General features: G+C 47.0%; 1 protein-coding gene across 9 annotated transcripts in view; it reads left to right on the plus strand.

Annotated features, from left to right (window-relative positions):
- plekhg2 (pleckstrin homology domain containing, family G (with RhoGef domain) member 2) overlaps positions 1 to 16,180 on the plus strand; it is a 91,848-nt gene that overhangs the window by 37,509 nt on the left and 38,159 nt on the right. For all 9 annotated transcript variants that reach the window (XM_013273638.3, XM_013273639.3, XM_013273642.3 and 6 more), the window contains one exon: positions 7,433 to 7,533. In XM_013273638.3, the coding sequence (XP_013129092.1) occupies positions 7,433 to 7,533 (101 nt within the window). The remainder of the gene's footprint in view (positions 1 to 7,432; positions 7,534 to 16,180) is intronic.

Consider the following 16,180-nt stretch of genomic DNA (forward strand, 5'->3'; position numbering starts at 1 on the left):
TCTATGGGGACTGACTCACTGCTGGAGCCCCCGGTGGACGTTAGAGGAACTGCAGCTTTTCTTACCTTTGTCCACACTCAGATTTTGAGGCCAGCAGTTTATAAAAAAGCACAACACACAGTTTGTTTGTGTTAAATGGCTTTTTAAAGTAAAATTACCCTGATGGATGTTTGGAGCTTCCGCTCTGAAGGCCTGCGGATCAGTGCAGAAGGATAGAGTCGGGATAGGAAAGCCTCTCTGACCAACAGCACTGTGGTGCCTATGAGCAAGGCAACCATGGTGCTTGAAGAAGAGAAGATTGAATGTAGCCTCCAAGAACACTTTAAAGTTTGTGATTCTCGTTGGCATCGCAGAAAGAAGCTCCTTAACACCAGCGGACACAACGAAATACACCCTGTGAGCTCAGACAGACGTCTGCATGTCAGACATACCAGCCTTATTGCTATTATTCCTGTTGCATTGTGGGAAATCATTCCAGGTTTCTCCTAAGCGAGGAATGTGTCCCGCTGAGTGAAAAATGAGGTTTTTTTTCAAAGAAACTTTGAACAGAAAAACTCGTCCTGACAGAATCTGCTGACTTTGTTGTTTGTGTGTGTGTGTGTGTGTGTGTGTGTGTGTGTGTGTGTGTTTCATCCATCACTGGCCCAGGTGTGCCACAGCCAGGTGTGTGTGTGCGTGGGGCTGTACGATCGGAGTGTGAAACATCCTTTTGAAGTAAAAGAGAAAATTTACTGCTGCTTTCATCCTCTGCCATCACACACACACATGCACGCACACACACTCACACACACACACACGCACACATACACACACACACACACTCTGTCATCAGGTTTATCAGCTGTCTGTCAGTTTCGTCTCTCTGACCTTCTGCAGAGGACAAACCTGCAGCTCCTGGTTAATCCCTCCTGACTCCTGCTTTTGTCCACATTCACAGGTCACTCTGACAGTCACATGACTCCTCTGGACTGTTACTGGATCGTTATTATCACTGAATTCTTTGGGCTGAAGCTCACTCACGGTCACGCAGGTTCCTCCACTTTTCTGAGTAAGAATCAGACTGATATCAGATCAGTGAGAGTGGGAGGGACCACCAGGTGATTAAATCTAACGTCCACTCTGAGCGTCACAGGGAGCCTGAAACCTGAGCTTTGTGCAGCACGTCTGCAGCATACCTCACACCTCTGTCCTGTCAGGCTGTGTGTGTGTGTGTGTGTGTGTGTGTGTGTGTGTGTGTGTGTGTGTGTGTGTTCGTGCATGCGTGTGTGTGTGTGTTGTCCTGTAATGTCAGTCTTCAGTCCTGCTCTTCTCTGTATTTGAGGTTTTGCTGAAGTCTGTTTTTGATTGAGGCTACATGATGTCACGCTCTCTTGGAATCTGAACCAACTACCATAATAAGCCCGTGTGTGTGTCTGTTTCTGTGTGTGTGTGTTTGAGAACAATGCAGTGCAGAAACTCTTGGAAAGAGGAAGAGAGCGAGCGTCTGAGAGCAGCTCGTCTCCGTCGTTCCTTCTTTGCTTCATAAAGTCAGCTGTCAGCAGACTGACGTCGCTCCACCTGCTTCGACTCTTCTCTTCTACTCATTAACGCTCCTCTCCCCTCTGATGCCGGCCTGAAGTCCAAAGATTTGTCAAAAGACTGCTGAAACAAGCGTCATCGGGGTGGAAGGAGAAAACGAAGTGAACAAGAGGGCATGGAGCTGTTGGCCTGCAGCCAAGGGGGACAGGAAACTGAGGAGGAGGAGGAGAGATAGATGAAGAGGGGGTTAAGAGAAGAAGACAGAGATGGAGGAGGTGACGGAGAAGGGAAAGGTTTAGGAGAAGCAGCAAGAGGATAAGGATACAAAGATTAGGAGAGAAGAAATTTGGACTTGACATGAAGGGAAAGACAAAAAGACGAACGCAGGAGTGAAGAGAGCAAAGCGAGGCTGAAACAAAAAAGCTGCAGAGCAGCGGCAGCGTTTACATTCAGCCCACCAACCACATCAGAGCTCGCCATCGTTCGTGTAAACTGTTATGAGGTCGGCGGGTTGGTAGAGCAGGCGGAGGATGAGGGCAGGAAGAGGTGACCGGATGGGAGGCACAGACTCTGGAGGCAGAAACAAAATGCAATCAGTGCAAAAGACAAAGGTTACAGCGCTGTGCATGCAGACCCGACAGCTGCTGCGCATGAGGAAGACAAGTGCAGCTTCGTCACCTCTCAGCATGCAGCAGGTTACCGAGCTTTAGCCACAAACTGAACTAGAAGATTTGAGCTTCCAGAACAAGTCTGTGACACGAGCTTTGGGCCTGGATTTCTTCTTCATCTGCATCATAGATAAAAAATGCACCTTGAGACTCGGCTCCATCAGTTCAGTTGCATTTTATTTACACAGCACCAAATCACAGCAGCAGCGTGCCATCCAGAGTAAGCATCTGGCAACATACCGTATTTCTAAGAGTGCAATAACCTCAGTCCACATTAGTTATTAATTATTTTCAAATGCATGGCTAACATCGCCGGATTGTGGGATTGAACCCAAACCATGAGGCCTGACAGGGACTCTCCGTCTCCTGGGGGAACGTCCCATTTCTGAGCGGCTTCCTCCCACAACGGCCTTTTGGGCGGCAGCTATCATCTGTTGACCCTGCTTCAGTTCAGCGTAATCTGACCTGAACGTGGGATCAGGAGCGTCGGCGCCTGTAAACACCGGAGCGTATCGAGTCACGCGGCGTGTAAACAGCTGAGCGGAAAGAACAGAATCGGCGAGGCTGTGACCGCATCGTTGACGCCGTCCTGCAGACAAACAGCACATTCTGCGGTTTTGCTTCAAAGTGCTGCATCCGAGTTTAAACCAGCGGCCGTCCGCAACGTCACGTTTTCTCATCTCTCACGCTTCCCGCGCGCCGTCCTCACAAACGCACTCCTCTTGTCGTTCTTCCTCTCCCTCCGATCGCTCTCTGATTGTTTTAAGAAACTTTTCCCTTGCGGCTCTTCCTCATTCCTCTCGTCTTCCTCTCTTCATCTTCCCGTTTAGCTCTGTCACTTTTCACTCATCTCTGCCTCTCCGTGCCTTCCAGTCTGCATCTGGGTTTTTCCTCTTGCCTTTAAAAGGTGATGAATGTGGCCAAGGCCTCTCATTATATGCCTCATTATACACACACACACACACACACACACACACAGGGGAGCTGTGTGTGTGTGAGAGAGAGCGAGTGCTTGTTTTGGACATGATTTAGGAAAAAACAGAAAGCGAGCGATGGAGGAAGAATGGAGATGATTTATGTTTGCAGCCGTCTCCTAGAAATACGAGTTTCCCTGAGAGTCCCAAGGAGAGGCCGACACGTCGAGTTCACTGCGTGGAAACGAACGTCGCACCGTATCACGTATAATTTGGTTCACATAAAACCTCCAAGCAGCACGACACAACAGCCTCGTTCATACATACGAGCTGTTACATAAAACTCAAAGTGCATCCTGATGTGGAACCAGAAAAAAAAGGGAAAAGTGTAATTTAATCTCCTCCTCTGGGGTATTTTTAGGAGGCTCGTGTTGCCTGTTTACAGGCCCAAACAGCTCGATGACTGTGTGGGAAATTTCACACAAATATTACGTGAAATTTGATGAAAAAGTGGCGCCGTTCACCTCCAAAGAGCCGAGCTGGAGATCACCCTCTGACAGGGACGTGCAGGAAACCTCTTTTTAAACCCGAGACAATCACGTGATATTTAGGACCCTTCTGTTAAATCTGACAGGGAATCTGTTGAGCACGACTCTTTCCGGAAACACCTCGGGGCATGTGTGATGAAAACTGCAGCAGTTTAATGTCTGTTGTGGATTCAGGCAGCAGACCCGGGGAAGAGGAGCACGATTCAGGCTGCGATTGTTTATCTGTGGACCTGGTGAGCAGACCTCGGCCTCTGGTGCTTCTCACACTGTTTCTGCCTGATTCCATCCAAATATTCATCTTCTCTCGATGGTGGTCGAGTGCAGCCGGTCAGCTTTGTTTACCTGCGAGATGTTCAGAAACGTTGCACCACATCACGCGTGTCCATATAAAAGGTTACTGAGTGCAGACTAATGAGGGCAAATGTTCAACTGCTTTCACTCAATCGTCTGATCACTTCTGAGCCCATGGAAATGATTCATAAACCCTGTGAATTAGGAACAAGGCGAAACGAGACAAACTGCATGCGGCCGTATTTGGACAGTAGTGATAACCAGCAGAGCCGGAGCAGTGGAAGAGCATCAGCTAATTCCCTCCTACGTGACAGCATTTAAGGTCATAATGAGGAAATTACATTTGCAGAGCTGCACTAAATAAATCCTAACACGATGAATCTGCAGTATCTGTTTGTATCGGAGCATCGTGACCGGCTGTCCTCAGTGTCTGTGCAGTCTGATAATCAGCTTCTCTGTTCCTCCTTTACTTCTTGCTTTTTCAAGAGTTGGTTGCTTCCTGTTTACCCTCCTGCCTGTGGGCACCCTGAGCTCAGCGTCTCTGACGGTGCAGGTGGTTTCCTGCTCACGCAGGAAGTGTCGATTTGCACAGGTTTGCTTTGGCACCTCTGCACGGGTGCTGCACTCGAGAAGCTGTCACCTCCGTTTCATCGATGTGAAACTGCCTGCTGAGGAGCGTCTCCGCATCACATGATTTTGTTCCTGTAAACGTTGGCGTTGCACAGCTGATATCACCACGCATGCTTTATGAGAGCCTGTGCATTGCAGTGTGCACAGAAATCATCATGATTTAAATGACTAAGCTGATTGGTTCCTGGTTTGCATGCTGAGCTGTTTGTATGTCCTGTCCACACACCGAGCACAGCACGCCTTTTATTTATTACTCTGCACTCGTACACTCGCGGGAAAGTTTCACTTGAAATGTTTCATTTAGTGTTGCTGTGATAAGAAATGCTTGAACTTGAATTAAAGTTGAAGATAAATTGACCTAAGGTCGTGTGATTTACCCTGTGAAGTTCTGTCCACTCAAAATAAATAAGTGAGTTTAACACCCTTAAGGGGAATTAAATAAAATAATTAATAATACTGTATCCAGTAAGGCATTAATCCAAAGTTGTCATGAATCGGCTGTGGCAGGCAGGATGTAGGACCCAAAATGCAGGACACTCAGTCGGAGGAGTAAACTCAAAGAGACTGCTTTATTGCAGTTACAGGACAAAACTCCAAAAACAATAAACTTACAAAAAACAACCCCAAACTACAAACTAAAGCTAAACTCTAAGAAACCTGGAGGCTAGGGACGAGGCGCACAGAGGGAAACCCACACAGCATGAGGGGGCGACGCGACACTGACTGAGAGAAACACAGGGCTAAAATACACTGAGGGATAACGAGGGGATGGGGCACAGGAGGAGAGAACAGCTGGGAGTAATCAAACACAACAAGAACAGGGGAAGCCAAACTAGACACACTGACATGAGACACAAGCTGTGTCCCAAAACGTCGGCTGCATCCTCCTGAGGCCGCATTTGAAGGCCGATTACGTCACAGCCAGGCGACGAAGGCTGTCCCATTTCGTCGACTCCTCCGAATGCAGCCGACAAATGCGTCCTTCATTTCCCCAAATTTGAAGGATGGGTCGGGTGTGTCCTTCGTGGCCCACCATATCCCAGAATTCATAGCGCGGCCCTGCCAATTCCAGTTTCCAACAATGGCGGCAGCTACTAAGTTTTAATATTACTCTTATTAATCTTTCTGGGTCACAAAATAAACTTTTAACATATTTTCAGGCGAGAAAGTAGCTGTGTAAACATCAAATATCTGCTCGGTTTATCAAGATATCGCATATTTGCAAAAGTGCGTCGATGCTTTCGGACACGTCTGTTACCCACCAGCTCGATAGCTAGCCGAGAGCTCGAAGGTCACTCGAGCTGGCGAGAGCAGCGGACTCCCGGCTTCGTTTTCAGGCCCCCGCTGTCTTTCACTACTCAGGTTAAACATGATATATAAGTCACTCAGAGAACTTAAAAATGTAATTGTTTGGCTTTTTTCGGTGTTTTATTTGTTCCTGAGTAAATCTGTTTGGCTGAGATCAAAGTTATTAGATTAATAGATTAAATAAAACTTTATTAATCCATCGGGTGGGTTCCTCCTGGATTTTTACACAGCTGAATAAACATCAAACAGAAAACTGATTAAACAGAAGTGTGAGACGGTCTACAGTTTACGCCAGTGTCCTGTTATATTTTAGATAGCAAGGAGCAGACGGCCGAGTTTATTAAACTCCACGAGACAGCGGTGACACAGATCTGAAGGCTAGACCCTCCCATTTCACAGCCATTTACTTCCGGCCTTCTCGGTCTACGAAGCCCACGTAGACCGCGAAGGCCGGGTCCTCCGAAGGATGCGGCCTACATTTTGGGACACAGCTACAGACTAACAAAGTAAAACAGGAAACACAACACAGACGTGGACTTGCCAAAGGGAGACAGCAGACAGGGGAGACGGAGACAAAAAACAGAACACGAAGAACGCTAACATTGAAACCAAAAGACTAGAAATGATGAAAACTGACAAAAACAAAGTTCAATAAGAATTTAAACTCAAAACACTTGGTCACTGACCCAGGACTGTGGCAAAAGTACATAACATAAAAGTCAGCAGAGAGCAGCACTGAGGGAAGCAGAGACAGGACTATTTATACACCAAGGACTAGAAACAAGACTCAGGTGAAAATGATCAAGACAATCAGACAGACAGCAAGTAAAAGCTGAAACAAATTCTAAACAACATAAAAGTAAAAACACCCAAGAGACTCAAACACAGAGTTATAGCCCAGAGCATTCTCATCCCAACGTGTAACATACCGATGATTTGTTGCGTGTCGATATGTTACGCGTTGTGTTGTATAACCAGACGAGAAACGACACACACAGGACCGAACTCCAAACTGACACAGGACAGTAAAGCCAGCATTAAACAGGAACCAGAACTCAAATATTACAATAAAACATGAATCCAACAGTGTTCAAACATCAGAACCAGAGCCAAAGTCAAACTGGGACAAAAGTGTGTCAGCTGATGTTAATGACTTCCACACCGCCGTGTTTTCACAGGTTTGGCTGACATAAATTATGAAGCGCTGTCTTTTACCTGTCTGTGACATTTGATAGGAAACTGCTGCAGATCGAACCAGCTCGTTTATGCGCTTCATGCGCTCGCATTCCAAAGTCAGCAGCATGAATATTCCCGAGCTGGAATGGCACGTGTTTTTCTGACTTTTCCCCGCTCTGCTGACATTCCTAATTAGTCAGACATCAAACACCTGCTGCTGGAGGCTCGCTTCAGAGCTGAAAGCTGCTTTAATTTTCATGACAGCATCGGGGTAAAGAGTGCTGCCAAACTAAATAAACCACCAACGAAGAAGTGAATCGGAGTGAGTGCAGAGCAGGAGGTGGAAACACTGACTCAAACCCTCTCTGTGTGTCTGCAGGACTACCTGGGCTGCATCATCGACTGCGGCGCCCTGCCGCTGAAACCCGAGCAGGTCAGCACGCTGTTCTGCAACATCGAGGACATCTACGAGTTCAACAGGTAACTCACCTGCTCCTCTGTGCTGCTGTTCCACGTTAATGAGTAACGTGGAACAGCAGGAATCAAAAGTCTGTTTGAGCGAATGTTTCTGTGTTTTGTTGTCTCTGGTTAACTTTTGGTGCCATCAGTCGAGTAAGAGTCGAAGAGTTTGGTCATTTGGAAAAGTCGCTGATTTTTTCTGCTGTTTCTGACAAAAAGTTTCTAAATTTCCTGGAAAGAAGTTCTTCTCATAGTTTTGATTTTGTTATGAAGCGACTCAGCTTTATTCATATAGCACCAAAGCACAACAGCAGCGGCCTCGAGGAGCTTTAAATTGTGAAGTAAAGACTGTACAATAATACAACCGCCTATGAGCGAGCACTTGGTGACAGTGGGGAGCAAGAACTTCCTTTAACCAGAAGAAACCTCCAGCAGATCCAGGTGATTCTGACTGTGGTCCTTGAGATTTTTAGAACATATTTGCCTTAAATCTGCATTCTTTTATATACAGTTAACCCTGTGAGGTCAAAGCCAGTAACGTCCTGTCATAACTCTGTGTTTTCGAGGGAAATTAAAAGTAATTAAAAGTGGACGACGCTGTTTGAGAGAACAGAGAGAGCGTCTGGTCACATGACCAACCTCCGCTGTTATCTTGAGCCAAAAATGAATTATAGCCTTGTAATAATGATGTGCTGGTCACCTGAATCATTTGTCTGCAGCATTAACATTGCCAGGAAGACGGGAGATATTTTATGTTCTGAGAGCACAGCGTCAGAGATGCTAACAGGAAGTTTTTCAGTCAACTTTTCTGCACTTTCATCCTGGTGGACATTTATTTATTTGAAAAATCTGCTCCACTGGAACAGGAAACCCCTGTGTGGGACTTTCAGTGTGTTGTAGTCTTAAAAACACCTCCTTGGTAACACGTTAGGCTCTGAGTGTCCTAAAGACCTGCAGACAGGAGGACTGAGCCAAAACCCGTGACCTGCTAATAGCTCGTAGCTAGATCTGATCGGTGTCGAAGGTTCGGCCAGAAGCAAAACACTTTGTTGAGCAGAATGAAGTGCGAGGAGCAGAAACCCCAAATCTAAAGTCCTCATGACCTTAAACTATAAGCTGAGCAGGGCACTAACACTGCCAGGGCTGCAGGTTTGATTCCCACTAGGATGCTTCACTATAAAATGCTCACAGCTCGGCTCTGTGCCGTCACGTAGCTCACAGAGCGAGCGGCTTCAAACACTCAGACGTGTGAAGCCATTTCACTGCTGCTCGCTCAGTGCAGACGGAGGCTGAGCATCACCTGCTGCTTTGGGTGGAGGGGCTACTGATGAGGAAGAGCGCAGGCCCAGGGGCCTTACTGGGGCCACACTGGGACCTCACTGGGGCCTTACTGGGGCCAAGGTCTGGTTGGAAAGTGAGCCACAAAGAAATGTGGAACAAAGACCCCCAAAGTATCACAATGACTCCATCAGCCTCAGGGAGACAGGGTGGTTCTTCCCAGATGATGATGGGTGATTAGTAGCGTTAGCTGATTAGTAATCTGAAAATGGCCAGCTTCATTCACAGATGCACCATGGGAGTTGATGCCTCAGTGTGTGCATGCAGACCTCACAGCTCATCCAGGGGAACACATAGTTGTTCCCAAACCAGCTGAGAGAAATAATCTCTCCGGCGAGCCCCGGGTCTGCTTCCAGTAACACACGCCCGGCACGCCTCACCCAGGAGACGTCCAATGTCCGAAACACCTCTGCTGACTCCTTTCAATGTGGAGGAGCAGCAGCTCTACTCTGAATGAGCTCCTCGCCGTATCTCTAATAGGGAGGCCATCCACCCTTCCAAGGAAACTCGTTTGCACTGCTTACATCTGTGACCTCACTACCCCGAGCTCATAACCAGGTTCAGGTTAGGGTCAGAGGTCAGGTTTTCTGAATGTCTTGTGAATGAGATAGCATGTGCTAGCAGGCTGAGCAACCGAGTACCACAGCAAAGCGTGAAATCCACACAGTGGACCAGCGTGTCTGTCACACACATGATTGTATTACTAGGGCTAGCACTGCCGGACCGCTTGTTCATGCTTAAACTTGCATAAAAACTTTACAACACATTAGACACATTAGAATTTACAGAATTTAAACTTTACATCAACGCTGCATGCTCGTGGTAACCACAAACTCCACAAACAGTGCAGCTGGTCACATCGTAGGCTCTACAGAGATTCAATGCAAAAGTACAAACTGAACTAAAGACTCTTGCAAAGTTCCAACAAATCAAATCCATCAGTATATTTCACGGATATGTGTGAAACTCAGAACAGACGTCTGACAGAGAGACATCCGTAGCCACGCCACGTAGACGCATCGCTGCCAGTGTGAATCAAAGTCCTGATGCAGCCTTTGGTACTTTTTCTGCTTCAGGCTGGCATCCAGACTTTTCTGATATTAAACTGTGATGCAGCAAATTTCAGTGTTTCACCATGGCACAGCACGCTCTGCCCCAAACTCATGTCCAGGCTGGGACACCTGGACATGGTGGCGGTGGAAGCCGTGACACATCCGCACGCCTCGGTATGCATGAAGGTGTGAAAGCCCAGTCACCCCTCCTTCAAGCTTTAAGTGTTGAGTTAAGTTTTAAAAGTCTCTGAAAACTTGAATTTAGCACGCGTGTAAAGTCCACGGCTCTGCCCACCCTCGTGGAGAAATCAAGCGCTCCCAGAACCAGCGATCCAGTTTTGAAATGACTTCAGAGTGACAGACGGAGTGAAAGGGAGCTTTAAGTGGCTGGGAAGGAAGCTGTTAAAATATGTCTCACACACACACAAACCCTCCTCCCTGCTAGTGGGTCCTGTTTTCACACTTCACTTTCTTTGTGCCTGTTCCAACACACACACACACACACACACACTGTTATGAACACAAAAGCACTAACGTGTGAGTGCAAACACACACAGTTTTCATTCCATCCAGGCTTCCTGCTCCTGGTTCTCATGGGAAATATTGTATGAGAGTGGGCGAGTGAGGGGGGGGGACTCTGATATCATTGCAGCTAATTGGATTTTAGCTAATGGGAGTTAATCAGTTGTTAACGAGGCCATTCCAGCTGTCAGGACGCCCTCAGATGTGCTTCTGCTGCCGTCCACGTTTCTGTGGGTCACTCAGAGTTTGACTAAAACGACTGACCTGGTTTCTCTTCAGCTCTTTGTCCTAGAAAGGAGAGAAAATAAGAAAACCCCCATCGCTTTTTCTGACTCACGCACACACACACACACACTCACACACAGTACCAGATGGGCAGACATAACAAGCTCAGAGAGGCTACATCATCCAGCATAGCTGGAACATGACACCATCCGGCAGTGTGTGTGTTACAGTGGGAAACTGAGCCGTGTGTGGGTGTGGAGGCTTAATAGGGACGAAACTGCTGTGTGTGTGTGTCACTCAGCTCAGATATAAATGATTTAAATGTGTGCACAACAGATTTAAACCACTAATGTGTTTTTTAAAAACGCTGATTGAGCTCCAAATCTGAAACTTTGAATTCACAGGTCAGAATAATTCTTTTGTGTCTTGCACTGGGCTGGAAACAGCAGATTTAGCTGCTCCTACTTTAAGACAACTTTCTTTTCATTGGTTACTGATTGGAAAGCGTAGGTTTGCACAGCCAGTGGGCGGGGCTTCTGTGCCTGAGTGGATCATGCAGGGACTGTCTGTTTTTTATGACATCACACACACCTATGATAATTCACTTCAATTCAATTTCATTTACACAGCAATCACAACAACAGTCGCCTCAGGGCGCTTTATACTGTAAGGTAGACCCTACAGAAATACAGAGAAAACCCAACAATCATATGACCTCCTATGAGCAAGCACTTTGGCGACAGTGGGAAGGAAAAACTCCCTTTTAACAGGAAGAAACCTCCGACAGAACCAGGCTCAGGGAGGGGCGGGGCCATCTGCTGCGACCGGTTGGGGTGAGAGAAGGAAGACAGGATAAAGACATGCTGTGGAAGAGAGACAGAGATTAATAACAGATATGATTCAGTGCAGAGAGGTCTGTTAACACATAGTGAGTGAAGAAGAAACACCCAGATAACTGGGATGCTGCACACACACACACACTCACTCAGCGAAGTCAGACAGACATACCGTCTCCTGGGACGTCAACCACAACATCATCAGCATCAGTTTCCCATGGTGCACTGGGCCAAAACCAGCAGCTGAGTCAGACCGATGATTGATGACCTCGATCAGTGAAGTCACACAAATGCACTGATCAGAGTGTATTTACTGGCTCTGAATGTATCTTCTTCCTTCCTTCCTTCCTTCCTTCTTCCTTTCTCACATGAAGTCTGGAGTTTCTGGAGCATTATTTCAGAACGTCATCAGAAGTTTTTGGATAGAAATACTTGCTCGTTATGGTTTATGTGAGGGAGCTGCTGATGAGGTGACCTGACGTTACCTGTGCTGTGTGATCACACCTGTAACATAACGTCTTTGGCTTTGCTGACTCGGTGCCTGCGTTTTCTGTGTATATCCAAGACACTTTGCAACCCACTCCAACTCAGCTCATTTTTAATCGTATGAGCTATTAAATATAAATTAGGCAGAGCGGAACAGTAATCATCTTGTGCTGAGTGAAACATGGTTTTATTGCTGCAGGTAAAATGTTGCTGTTGGTTACACGTCCCTGATTTTGAGCTCCGGCTCAGCTGAACAAGTAACTCACATTTACACGATCACAGATTGGCCATCGTTGCTCTCAGATGTGTTATAGAGTCCCTGCCTGCATATTACAGGCAGCAGGTAAATGTTGAGTGATTTAATTATGTGCGTCTGCGGGGTGGTCCGGGGGAAACTACAGTGTAAAAAGGAAACATTGTTGCACAGTCTGAAAGCTTTAATCTGGAGTCAGGTGTCATTTACTTTACCTGAGGCCTGTGTTAGAGGCGTGTCAGCGTGCCGGGTGATGTCTCGCTGACGTGTTTGAGGGAAACGTGGAGTAAAAGACAAAAGACACTTCTGCTGTTTCTTCTTCTTCTTCCGTCACTTGTTTCTGAGGAACACAAACAGCTTTCACGAGTTAGACAGACTTCTAGTGGCAGGAAAGAAAACCTGGTGGCGTACAGCATCAGTTTTATAAGAACCCAGTGAGCCAGTCTGAAAGGCTGAAAGTGTGTTTAGATGGTTTCAGATTTTCAGTCACTAGTACTTAATAACATTTCCAGGAGCATGCTGTCTCCCAGTCTCTTAAACATGTCAGAGTCTTTTCACCTCGACTGATAGCAGAAGCTAATATCAGGTTATGACTGTAAGTGAGTGATTACAGGCTCGGACGGGTTCAGTGAAAGTAAAGAGACGTCCTCAGTGTTTCTGTGGGCTGATCTGGGCTCCGTTACACACACTAACTGCGGGGCGGCTGTGACTCAGGAGGTAGAGCAACTAATCTGCTAACTGGAAGGTTGGTGGTTTGATCCCTGGCTGCTCCAGTCTCCATGCCAAAGTGTCCTTGGGCAAGATACCGAACCCTGAGGTGCTCTATGATGTGTCGGTCGGGGTGCGAAAGTTCAATGGGAAACATCTTCCATCTGCAGGGGCTTCTGTTGCTACAGCATGAAAGGATGAACTGGACCGGAGCTGGGTTGCAAAGTGGCTTGCAGACAGAATGCACTCTTTAACATTTTCTCAGGTGAATTATTAGAAAGTAGATTAAACCTCTGGGGTACTCACACATGACATTGATGTGCTTTATTGAAACTATGATAGAGGCTCACAGAACAAAGAACCATTTTACATCACGACACGTGGAGTGGGTGTGAAAGAGTTTATGACGCAGCTTAAATGTATTTTTCAGCCCTGAAAACTTCCTGTGGATTTCTGCTGTACAGGAAAAATCATTCAACAGTCCCAAATTCAGCCCCTGCTGTGAACTCTGAGGGTGTTACTGTAAAATTACTATTCCTCATGAAAGCTATTTTAGCATACGAATCAGCTGATTTCATGCTTTTTTCTACTCTTGGATATGTGTGATGCCAGAGATGGGATATCCTTATTTGGTCATCAGAAGCCCCACCCACCTGCTGCTTAAATCCTAATTTTTGAGGAGCAGCCAATCAGAAGAAAGACAGATGAACTGAAGCCCAGTGTAAGCTAAAGAAGGATTATTTTGAACTGTGAGTCATGCAAAGCTGCTGTAATCCATGGCTTAAAACAATAAGGTGGAAATGAACGGCTCTGTGATGCGTCTGAGCCGTGTGACTGTGAACCTGCATCCTGCTCTGTTAGCAGCAGTCAAACCGCCGACACACCGCCATCGGAGTTTTAATAAAAACACATTTGATTGCATTCAACTCTATTTGTCTTCCTCTTCATCCTCGTCTCAGCGTGTTTCTGAGACGCCGCTCAGTCAGCTGCTGTTTATCACTGCGTTAAAGAGCCGGCGCTCCGAGGGAGGATGAAAACCAGACCCGTGTTTTCTTGGCCCCAGACCGCAGGGGAAATGGAGGAAGAGGTGGAGGAGGGGAAGGCCCAGCTCGGTGTTTTGGGGGTCACGGGGTCACCCAGGGTCAAGGTTAGGTTTGCTTATTTAGTGGGTAAAATTCCTGGGAAAAGAAGGGAGGAGATAAAATGTGTTGATGAGCTGAGGTGTGAACATCCAGGAGCGAAACAGGCGGGAAAAACGTCATCTGCAAAGGATGGACAGGAGCAGCAGCCAATCAGAGGACTTCTCACAGACGAGCGCCATAACAGCATGTGTGACCCCAGGATTTATTTAACTCAGGCATTAGGATGGTCCCATTATCACTGCCAAAACATTAAACACAGCAAAAGGATTCTGCTTTATTTTTAATAGAGCAGAGTAAAAAAAGTCAAATATGACAAAAGAGCACAAAAACAGAAAATAAATTAAAAGACAATGAAACTGCCGCTTCATGTCGCAGACATCGTGCACTTCCTGCTGACGGTGAGGGGAAGCAGCTCGTCTGCTGATCAGGTGCACGCCTCGTCGGGATTGGTGGAAACCCCGTGGCCCGCCCAAGTCTGCCATCAGGCTGTGGGCCACGTGTTTGTAAAGCAGGAAATGAAGACGAGCAGAAAGTTTAGCTTTAAATCTCAGTAAACCGGACCGTTGTTGAAAGGCTCCAGGCTGAGCGTGGACAGGACGCGTGCGTGTGTGGACGCCGTCGCTTTGACGTCTTCACTGACGAGCGCTGACAGCTCGGCGTCCTGCTTGTTTGCTCTCGGACTAACCTGACAAACCTGCCTTAAAGCTCCTTTGTGCACATACACAAACGTGCGTGGATCAGTATTATGATCCTTTCCATTTCCTTTGCCGATATCTCTGTTTTTCCCCGACATGTTTGTCTTCCCACATTAAAGACATTTTTCCTTCTGTCTTTAATTATCAGCTCCGTCTCTCTCTCTCTGTTTACTCGTGTCGTCTTCCCGTCTCTGTGCTTCCTTCACTTTTATTGTGGCGTCTTTCTCTCTGTCTGCCTGCCGCTTTGCCTCTGACATCCCGACTTTTCTGTGGTCACTCCATTCCCAGAATTCCGTCTTCCTTTCCCATAATCCCCCGCTAATGATGTCCGCCGGCCACAAAACGAGGCCTGACGCCAGAGCTAAGTGAGCAAGCGAATGAAGGCAGCGAGGAAGAGGAGGTGGAGGAGGGAGCGTGTGTGTGTCCGTCCTTACGCACAGATATGTGTGTGTGGGTTTGTGATAATGAGAGACTTGATCAGAGCTCGTTAGCTGAGAATGCAGTAAGAGTTTAGTGGCGTGACCTCATACGATGTACATCTCCTCCTCCTCACAGCCGCTCGCTCGCAACACAACCCCGCTCCTCATTTTCTCAGGAATAATCAAAATCAGCTCTTTTCACTGTGAAACAGTGAAAATGGTATTTCACAGTAATCCGTCGACGTGCCGTGAAACACGAACGATGCTTTTCATTATCAGGGCTCTGAGCGTTCGCGGGTTTGTCCTCAGTAATCAAACCTGTGAATGCAGCTCGTCCTCCATGTTCTGCTGCTCAGACCTCCTCCAGCTCTTCTTCGGGAAAACGAGGAACTTCCCGGGGTCTCCTCCCCAGCTGGACCTGGAACACATCTGAAGCGTCCCCGTCAGACGATGTTGCGGAGCTCCTCGCCGTCCCTTCAGAGGAAGCTCATTTACTAACTTTTATTCATCCAGAGATGAGCGTCAGACAAACCTGCATAAACGAAAGGTCCTCTGGTGCTACCAGATGGAGGCCTGCTCCAATATGGCAGAAAAAGATCATCTGGAAAATGTGATTCAGTGTGAATCTTGATTATTTAGTGGGTTTCGTAAGTCAAGTAAAAATGAATGAAACAGCCGTTCAGATCAGTGAGAGGCAGCTGGAGGATGATGTCTCCTGTCTGATCTCAGCTCAGATGGATCCATGCTGTGTTATCATAAACTCATCTGAGCTGTCTGCGTGTTTCATTCACGCCGCCGCAGTTGTCCGACGTCACGTGAAATATGTTCAGCAGTAAAAATCCCTCCATTGAAATTCTCTGAGGCTCTGCTCTTTCCTGAGGCATTGTTCAGAGAGCTGCACTTTTTCAGATAGTCATCAGACATTTGGCTTGAGTTTCTGCCTAGCAACAAACATCAGCCTCGCCAAATAAAAACAAAGCTTCTCAGAGACG

This window comes from Oreochromis niloticus, linkage group LG14 (genome assembly GCF_001858045.2).
Source record: "Oreochromis niloticus isolate F11D_XX linkage group LG14, O_niloticus_UMD_NMBU, whole genome shotgun sequence".
Lineage (NCBI taxonomy): Eukaryota > Metazoa > Chordata > Actinopteri > Cichliformes > Cichlidae > Oreochromis > Oreochromis niloticus.